The sequence below is a fragment of the Vespa mandarinia genome, chromosome 1, assembly GCF_050613455.1.
Source record: "Vespa mandarinia isolate Hongniang chromosome 1, ASM5061345v1, whole genome shotgun sequence".
Taxonomy (NCBI): Eukaryota; Metazoa; Arthropoda; class Insecta; order Hymenoptera; family Vespidae; genus Vespa; species Vespa mandarinia.
In genome coordinates, this window is record NC_140810.1 from 1,942,501 (window position 1) to 1,952,500 (window position 10,000).

The 10,000-nt window shown below is 39.7% G+C and overlaps 1 protein-coding gene across 2 annotated transcripts in view; it reads right to left on the reverse strand.

Moving 5' to 3' along the window:
* The window catches only part of LOC118446102 (protein vein-like), a 238,565-nt gene that overhangs the window by 226,521 nt on the left and 2,044 nt on the right, over positions 1 to 10,000 (reverse strand). For both annotated transcript variants that reach the window (XR_014982663.1, XM_035876376.2), the window contains exon 1: positions 9,867 to 10,000. This exon is cut by the window's right edge and continues 2,044 nt beyond it. Coding sequence is in view for 1 of the 2 variants with exons in the window: in XM_035876376.2 (XP_035732269.2) it covers positions 9,867 to 10,000 (134 nt within the window). In the remaining variant the exon portion in view is untranslated. The remainder of the gene's footprint in view (positions 1 to 9,866) is intronic.

Genomic DNA, 10,000 nt, shown 5'->3' on the forward strand with positions numbered 1-10,000 from the left:
TACTATATATATATATATATATCTACTAAATCACGAAGATGTAAGAGTAACGTCGAAAGAGACGGATATAGTCTTCAGAGATTAGCTCAATGGATTACATGCTCACATCAGAGCTGAATTCAAATTGTGCTTGCGTCAACAAAGCACGGGCTTTCTCTCTCTCTCTCTCTCTCTCTCTCTCTATATATATATATATATATATTCCTGTCTGTGGCTCTCTCGGAATACACGCAAATACGGGTCCTCGTCAAAGGTGTTCCCTGACGAATTATTCAACGACGTACTATGGCATCTGTCGGTTAATTATCGAATTGACCAACATCGTCATCGCGTTTACGGCAAAAACGAATGAATATTTTATTTCTTTCGATAGAGATCGGTCTTGAGAGAATTTTATATTCTTCTTTTCTTTTTTTTTGCTTCTTCTTCTTCTTCTTCTTCTCACTTATTCCTTATGTTTGATCAAAGCTTTTCTATCCTTTACGTATATATATCGTATAAATATTTCATCTGTTTATAAATTTCTTTTTAGACTTGAGATTGCGATTGATATTTAATGATACTTTTGTATTTCTTTTATTTCTCTCTTTCTCTCTTTCTCTACGTTGGCTCTTACCTCGTTACATAAAACGTTAAAGTACGCAAGTTGCATTCCGAAATAAGCCGGCATCGCGTATCGTTCCCTTTGGTCTCTTTTCCAATTCGAGGCACGCGATAAAGATGTCAGAAGCATTAACTCGGCGCAGCTTACGTTTTCGAAATTTGCCGAAATTCACTTGGTATTGTATCGTGCTTGGTAAACAAATTAACGTTAACGTAAGATACGTAACGTAAATTAATTTTCTAAGCGAATTTTTCCCGTTCGTTTCCTTTCGAGAGAAATAGATATAGATAATTAAATATTCATTTATTTCTATCAATTTATGCTCTGTCTTTATCTTTTTTTTTTCTTTTTATTTTTTTCTTTTTTTTTTTTTTTTTTTTTTCTTGTGATTTGACCCCTTTCACAGGTTCGAACGCCTATTCTGAACCGCTCGGAAATAATACTCTGTTAGTAGGTTATTTATAAACGCGACAACGGACCGACCGGTCCGTCTAATCTAATAGATTTTAACCACGTTGTACCGTACTCACTTTAAAAAGATATTTTCAAACGTGTATATATGATATAATTTTGTATTACCTTAAATCTTTTTAAAGGACATATTTATTCCAGATTAAGAAATTTTTTAATAGATAAAAAATAAATAATATTATATGTATATATATATCGAAAATAGTCGAATCTCGTGGTAGAAAAATCTGAAAAAGAAAAATTCGTAAGAAATGCCGAGGGGATGAATATTGTGGAGGAAAAAAAAAAGAAAAAGAAGAAGAAAAATGAAAAGAAAAAATAAATAGGGGAAAAAAATGAAATGATAGCATCCCATACGAAGAAAAACTTACGAAATTTGCGGCTGTGTCAAGAAGGAAGTGGACCGGTAGTTGATAAAAAAAGGCGGGAAACTCGAAGGACTATTGGAAGACGACAACGGCGACGAGTTGGAATGGAGGAGTCCAAATGGAGAAGAAGTGAGCTAGCCGCAAGGCATGGGATAGAGAGTGAGAGAGTGAAAAAGGAAGATAGGGAGAGGAAAGGATAGGGAAAGAGAGAGAGAGAGAGAAAGAGAGAGAGAGAGAGAGAGAGAGAAGGAGTAGGGGAGGAGGTGAAATTGTCATTCGTGCACTGCATACAAATCGCGGGGCGTATCTTCGAGGCATACGAGGCGCTCGTGATATTCAATCTACGAGCCTTTAAGCTCTCTCATCCCTTACTCCGAGTGGGAAAGAAGTGGTGCTCTCGGTAGGGGTAAAGGCCGACCGTGGATTCACCGAGATGGAAAACACATGTTATCGACAAGCTGTCCCTTTTACGGTGGCTTCTTCGCTAAGGAAAGTGAAACTACGACGAAAGAAAGATGAGTGAGAAAAAGAGAAAGAGAGAGAGAGAGAGAGAGAAAAGAAGCAAGAAAAACTAATGCATCGTATGCATAGATACAAAAAATTATATGACACTGGTAGACATTAAAATATGTAATATGACAAAATTTATTGAGCTTATATGCTTACCTAGATCGTATTACATCGATAAAGAATATGAACGTTTTATTGAATCTTACAGATTCAATATTACTCTTCAGAATTTAATTAATTGCATTGTTCAGTATATTCGATAATACTGATAAATAAGAGAAGTAACTAATGTTCAAGAACTTAAAGGCGTCGAACCATTCGTGTATTATCAGCTCTCTTACCTGGAACCTGCGGTTTTCCGTGATAACACGGCCAACATATCGACCGATCGATATAATCGGAGCAACGCCGCGAAACGCCGTAATAAAGGAACGAAGGCACGATGCGCCTTGTAGTTCGAACGTTTAACCTTGATTTTGGCGAATCCTACTTGCCTTTCGGATTCGTGCCAGCGATGATTCATAGCGCGAGATTAACGCAAGCCGTTCTCTCGGTCTCGACTTTCGCGGCTTCGTTGTGCCATAGACGAATAGTAGTTGTGCGCTTATGCGGGACCGCTTTTTTTTTTCTTCTTCTTATCGAAATATACGAGTTTCTTAAATACAAATAAAACATTTGAACTTTAATACATAAATATATATATATATATATATATATATATATCAGATTCGTAACTAGCGTTTGACTAGTGGTGGTCATTGATACCAATTATTCTTTAAGCGTACTCGTTTTCGTTTAGTTTAGGTCTATACAAATATCTGAAAATAAATCTACGAAGCAATTAACAGTAAATGTCATAAGGGTTCTCAAACAGAATAATATTAACCGAAGTAAACTCACCCGAGATGTAAGTTAAGAGTATAAAATGATTTATACGATTTTCTTGATTCATGATCGAGAGAAGTCTGTTCTAACGTCGTGTCAAAATGTCGCGGTATTGCTTTGCGGAATCTTCCGAAAGGTAGGAAGTTACATCGACATAAGAAAGAAGGATCCTGCGGCTTCGCTTCCATAGCTGACTCGCGACTGGCTCACAATCTTCGAGACGGGAAAAGGATCATAAATTTTCGCAGGGATGATATTAAAATTTCTTTTCCTTTAGAAACGGAGATATATATATATATATATATATATATATATATATATATGTATATGTAGGTATATGTTGCTGCTTACCACCTTAAGGAAATGGAAAAACGTAAAAGGACTCGAAAACATTAATCATACGAGTAGATTTCTCTTCTGTTATTATTACATATGACTCTACGTTAGATATCTAAGTAGAATGGAGAAGAAGAAAAATTTTCATGTGCGTATTTCGATCCTGCATTTTGATTTTAAAAATAGAAACGTAGTCATGATATAAACCGTGAAAAGAAACTTTGCTTAACTTATCGTCGTTAGATCGATGATACTAGGACTCAAAGAGGTAACATCTTTTAACGTCGTTCCTCTTACCCCCTTCCCCTCTTGATTCTTCCCAACCCTTCTTTCGTCCAGATGCAACGGAAGCATGTCTCTTTGCGAAGATCATTCCTCAAAGAGCTCACGAAGAGAGTATGTTTCGTGACCTGCGAATATTAAACCGATCTTACTTTTCTCAGTGAGCTTCATAGTAGTAAAGGTAAAAGGCAAAAACGAGAAAGGATCTAAACCTTAAGCAAGTACCTTTCTACGTTTTGCTATATTTCGTCCATACACAGTTCGTTATGTCGCGGTTGCGTGAAATTCCGTGAAAACAAAGTTTGTGGTCTCTTTACAAGTGGAATTATTTACTAAAGAATCTTACGAATGGGATACTTAAACAAAGAGAACTTTCAATCGACTTTATACCTTTGTACGAGTTCATTTGCCAAGTCTTCAAAGTGAACCGTACAAAATTTCATATCTTTCTCGCGATAAACAAAGATACATACACGCGCGCGCATACACACAAACAAAAGATGTATGTATATTGGCAATATAATTTTTAATTACGATCTATAGATATTTCAATCGTCCTATTCGAAATATTCTTTACTCTTGATCCATTCATATTCAATCTTCTCGAACGTATTACAAAACTAGAATTGGTAGGATGATCCAATTTTTCGGTTGCATTCCTCAAATGAGACAACACCATCGTATTCCCTCATAGCTAGTACGCTGACAATTATCTCATCCATCCTGAGTCACATGTTATCTCTATATCCATACACGTATACCAAGTTATTTGCATCAGTTGACTGTACGAACAATTATCCTCGAAATTGGAGAGCGTAGAACGTCATATTCTCTTTCGCAATTCTGCGTTATGAATTATCGATCGTTCTGTAACATTTATTTATTTAAATTTAATCATGTAAAATTTCAATCGAAATAAAAAGAATCTATATTACTGATATTGGTATTTTGAAAAATTTAAAGGGTAGAAAAAAATTAACTGTGTTAATTAGTCGGTAGACTTGTACTTTTATTTATGTATCTACGTTTTCCTTCGAAAATGCTTGGAAATAATGCTTTACGTCCGACCCGTTGAAACTTTGTATGTTTTCAACGCTAAACGAACGTCGGGCCACTTTACGTCTACGCGCACTTTAATAAGTAAGGGCTGCTTACCGCGTGTTTCTGTTACTATACGAAATTCGAAGAACGCTGTGAATTTTAGAACGCCTTCTGCAATACACAATCTCAACGTAACTTTGTGCCTCTACTACGTACATACGTACATACATACATACATACATACATACATACATACATACATACATAAGTTCGTCGAAGCTTCGCAGAAGGAGGATCGATAGAGATATTCGTGGAAAAAACAAGGAAAAAAAAAAGAAAAAAGAAAAGAAAAGAAAAAGATAAGAGCGCAAAAAAGTTTTACGTTTTATTAACCTTAAGTTATGTATATCGTTCGTTGTATCGTCAACGTATAGTTGACAAAGTACGATTCGGTAATAAGATTTATTAATAAGAAGGACGTTTTTAGCGTAGGAGTGAAATACAACGTATAAGCTTTCCCGATGAATTACGGCGAATCGATTGGAATTGCAAATGATTTCTTCGATATCTCGTACCGGTATTCATAGAAGGAATACGTTTATCGTCATCGTAGAATTTCGATATTACTAGAAACGATCGTGGCACGTTGCTTGCTTACACGATACAAAGCCGTTCTCTGATCGCTCAGCGGTCAGATCGCTAAAAATAATTACGAGCGACCGGACTCGTTGGATCAGCAATCACTCGGCAGTCTACCTGATAGCCGACAATGCGAAAGGAACACCTCTATTAAGCCGTTCCGTTTTATCCGATAGATCTTTACGACTTTCATAGATCATCTATTATCGAGGATTATTCCATCTTTTCTTTTTCTTTTATTACTACGATATATATATATATATATTTTTTTTTTGTTCCCTTTTGTCGAATTGGTGTGTTAGGAAAAGAAATCAGAAAAATTATTGATAGGTTAATGAGGCGATAAAACGTATCGTCGTCGATAACGATCGGGACACCCACGCGACGTTGTCGGTCCGTTAAAAATAAGAACGTGCTGAGGATCGATCGATCTTCGATGCGAGGTCGACTTGATCTTCGGTGAGAGAGCTCGTGGGTTGGCGTCGTCGTTGAATCGACGCTCGCGCCCAGCAGTCTACCTGCCGACGGTTCTGCTCGACTGCCGGTGGTGGAGTGCCGGAGGTGGAGTACCGGAGGTGAAGGCGGCACGGCGTATACGCTCACCACACGTGTGGTCCCCCACCAAGAGAACTCGTACCTCGTTGTGCTGCCTTTCTCTCTTTCTCTCTCTCTCTCTCTCTCTCTCTCTTTCTCTCTCTCTCTCTCACTCACTCTCTTTTTCTTCTTCGTCTTCGTCTTCTTCTTCTTCTTCTTCTTCTTAGTCTTCTTCCTCCTTATTCCTCTTCTTCGGTCCCTTCTTCACCATCTTCTTCCTTCACCTGCGTATGTCCCCGGACACGTGTCCGTATGTGTCCCTACGCGCCACACGGTATATAGAGCGTACCTGCGGCTTCTCCTTCCGAGTATGGGCACAGGGCCGTACGTGCTCGGGATTCGTACTCGGCCGCTTTCGCGATGACGAGCCATCTCGAGCGACACCCCCTTCCTTCCTTTCTTTCAACCCCTCCTCTTCCTCCTCCTCTTCCTCGTTTTCTTCCCCTCATCCTCCGCCGCCTCTTCGTTCTCCACCCTTATACGAGCAATCTGGTATCCCGTGCTCTATTCCCACCAAGTATGGACGAGTCCGATCTTGCCAAGGAGACGAGGAAAAACTGCTATTAACCGATTCTTTCGGATATTCGATACTTTACGATCTCTTCGCTTTCGACGAATCTATCTTTTCAACCTACCTTTAAGGAATGTTTTCAAGAATTCATTTTCAAAACGATTTTTGTTAATTTTCATACAATCACGTAGGTTTATTATTATGATTTTTATAATGGTGATGGTAAAAAAAAGAAAAAAATAATTATTGATTAAATGAAAATATTATTCGATATGTCAATTTCAATGTTTCCGAGAGTAACTGTGTAATATGAATTTTTTGCTTAGAAGGAACGATAAGTTTTCTTCCTTTTTTTTCAGACGTCCAAATGTCGCGAGATATCGGAGTACGTTATTGGACGAGTTCGATACAATAAAGTTGAATCTTCACGGTTGCCCTTTTTCTCTTTTGCGAGTAACGAGAAAGGAAAGAGGTAAAAGTAGGATGAGAGAAGTGGCAAGAAGACGGGAACGCAATTTGTTTCCGGAGGAGTACTGTAGAGACGATACCAGTCGATACCAGTCGATACGAGTCGATACGAGTCCGAGCGTAGGTTCGATGTGTATCGAGACGCGCGCCGTTTAATTTTACATTTTGGGACGACGCACTAGAAGCAAGAAAGCAGAGGAACGGGGCTCGAAAGACCGGCAGAGAATCGAACAACAGGTTCTTCGCGACGTGTGTGACTTTGCAAGACTTGGCGGGACTTCGCACCGCTCGCCGATGAATCTGCTTTTTTCGCGGGATCATTTTTTGGCGCGCGAGCGAGAGCTCCTTCGGGCCTTTACAAAGTAGCTTTCTGAAACGTCGGGATAATTATTTCAGTAAGAACCTTGTTTTTTCTTTTTCTTTTTTTTTTGTTTTTTGCTTTTTTTCTTTTCCTTTTTTCTTTTTCCTTCTATGTTCTTATTTTTTTGTTTTTCTTTTTCTCCATCCATCTCTCTTACGCTTAAAACCATCTTCTTCGTCAAAAAAAGAATCAAACTCTTTTTCTCTTTCCCCTCCTCCCTTCTTTTTACCTCCCTCCTCCTCCTCCTACTCTCACCATCCATCCCCACCCACTCATTGCCACCCCTCTTTCCTTCGATCTTCACTTGTGTTATTATTTTTATATTTCATTGGTATAACTAAGTATTATACGGATAAATAGTAGATATACAGATATATAAGCGTCATATTTCTCACAATTATTGTGTATTCTTCGTAAAGGACAAATTGTCGGGCTATTAAAAGCGTCGTCTGCTTCTCGTTGTAGGAAGTGGAACGTACCGCGCCACTTAAGATTTTCTCGTAACTTCCAACGGTCTAGAGAGAAAGACGGATCTTAATTGCAACTTTCCCGTTGTCGCTTACAAGACGTAACGTACCTACATGAGACAAAGTTTATGAAGGTTGCGACGAAGAGGAGTTTAGACTGTATGTAGATATATATATATATATATATATATATATATATGTATTGTGTGGATGAAGTTGGGATGTCTCACTGCCGGACCAGACGACGACGACGACGAATCGTTCGACCTACTTCGAGAAATCATTTAAATTCGAGAATTTAAATTCGATGAGATTGTAAGGGAAAACCTCGTTGAAAAATCACGAAGATCTTACGTACGAAAGGAAAGAGTGGTCGCTGTAAAGAAAAGATTTTCAAATAACAAAAAGACAGATCTTCCTATTTCCTATTTTTTTTTTTCTTTTTTTATATATATATATATATTTTCGTTCCTTCGTTTTCTTTTTCTATGCAATTAGAGAGGAAACTTTCTAATTTCTTATTTATAAACTATAAGCAATGACTTTGCCAGCGAAGAGAGAGAGAGAGAGAGAGAGAGAGAGAGAGAGAGAGATCGAAGGCGAGAACGATCACGAGTTTTTCCATCTTACATAATTACAGAAATAATTACGATCCGCGAAATAAGTCCAAGAAACGGTCGAGACGTCGATATAAAGGATCGTGGCGGACAATCCCGTAGCGACAGGTTCTCACGGTTAGGAAAGCAAGGTGACTAGACGAAGATATCGGGTATAGAAAGAGGAAGAGAGAGAGAGAGAGAGAGAAATCGGTTTATTTACAAAGAGAGATGCAAAAAGAGAGCACGCACGATTCCTTCGTTGCGCTCGCACCCTTCCCTCTCTCTCTCTCTCTCTCTCTCTCTCTCTCTCTCTCTCTCTCTTTCTCTTTCTCTCGCTCTCTCCTTCTGGCAACTCGGCCGTTTCTCCTTTCCTCCGCACCGCGGCCGACTATAAGCCAACAGAAGTAAGGACGGGTTTCCGATTAAGGCCTTATAATTGACGTCTCGGGCCCCCCGTCTGGCTTAGTCACCGGGAACTGGAAGAGGGCCGTGCGGAGCCGCTTTTACGGATCGCGCGGATCAACAAACCGTCTCCGCGCACACGGAGCCACGCTTTACCGTAAAGTTCGCCTATTCACCTACGCCAAGAGAATGATTGCTCTTTTGGGATGGGACCGAACATAAAAGAGAGAAAAGAAAGAAAAAAAAAGAAAAAAAAAATTCTCACGAGCGTGCTATAAAAAGTCGGTAATGGTAAGAAAATCCAGTTAGTCTTTGTTTCAGCGTCATTCAACGGGACCGAATCCCTTTAATCGAAGACAAAGTTAGAAATTTGTCCTTAGAGAGGAGAAAGACTTTCCTTACCTTTCACGTTTTACCCATTTCGTATGAGACACACTCACGGGTGACGATAATGGGATAAGTCGTGTTAACTTTCGATAGCCGTCGTGCAAGACGTAACGCAACGGCACCGACAATGTTGCTAGCGGTTGGCTGGCTGTCGAGCAAACGAGCGCGCGCAAGTTTCGAACTCGTTGTAAACGAGACGAGTTACGTCGACTCCTTCAATGCAAGGTTGATCCTTTGGGAACAATAAAGTGTAAAGTTCGTAAAGCAAAGTAACACGTATGGACGAAAAGGTCGAATCGATTGTATCCAAGTGGACGATTGTTGAAAAATTTCGATTGGGTTAAATACTAATATATTCTTTTAAAAGATTCCCTTTAAGGTCGCAGGTAGAAATTAGTTCGGTCGAGGTAAAGATAAAGATTTACGAGAACGTCATGTACCATCTCTTCTTGCACGTCGTTGATTGTACCGAATTTTACGAACGTTCCATGAGGAGTCACGAGTTATTACGGCGTTCTATATTAAGACGGGCAGAGTTAAGGACGCGAAATTTAGGAAGCCGAGATAAGAGAGTAAAATTCGTTGAGTACGTTGGTTGCGTCGGGGAGGATTTCGGGGAAGAAGATGAGGGGAAGGGAAAATAAGAGACAGAGACCGAGACGAGACGAGACTCGGAGAGAAAAGTTGTTGGGCGCAATGACCGCCCGTAAATTGGACTACCTTCAAAAGTTCGCGCCGGGCGCGTTCTTGGCGCGGTCCTCGTTGGAAGCGTTGACTGTTGTCGGCGGCGAGCTAATCGCCGATTACGTTCGAACGAGGCACAACGAAAGGGAGGAACACTCTCTCTTTCTCTCTCTCTCTCTTTCTCTCTCTCTCTCTCTCTCTCTCTCTCTTTCTTCGCTTGGCTTTTATTTATACATACACGGAAGTCGTTTACTCACCGTAGTCCGGTCGAACGACGGCCTGGACCGCCTGTTCGTTCTTCTTGCTGCGAATCACCGGCTCACCGAGGATCGTGAAGTTTCTGGGTCCAACCCGATTCACAAACACTAGATACACTTTACCTCGCTTAATA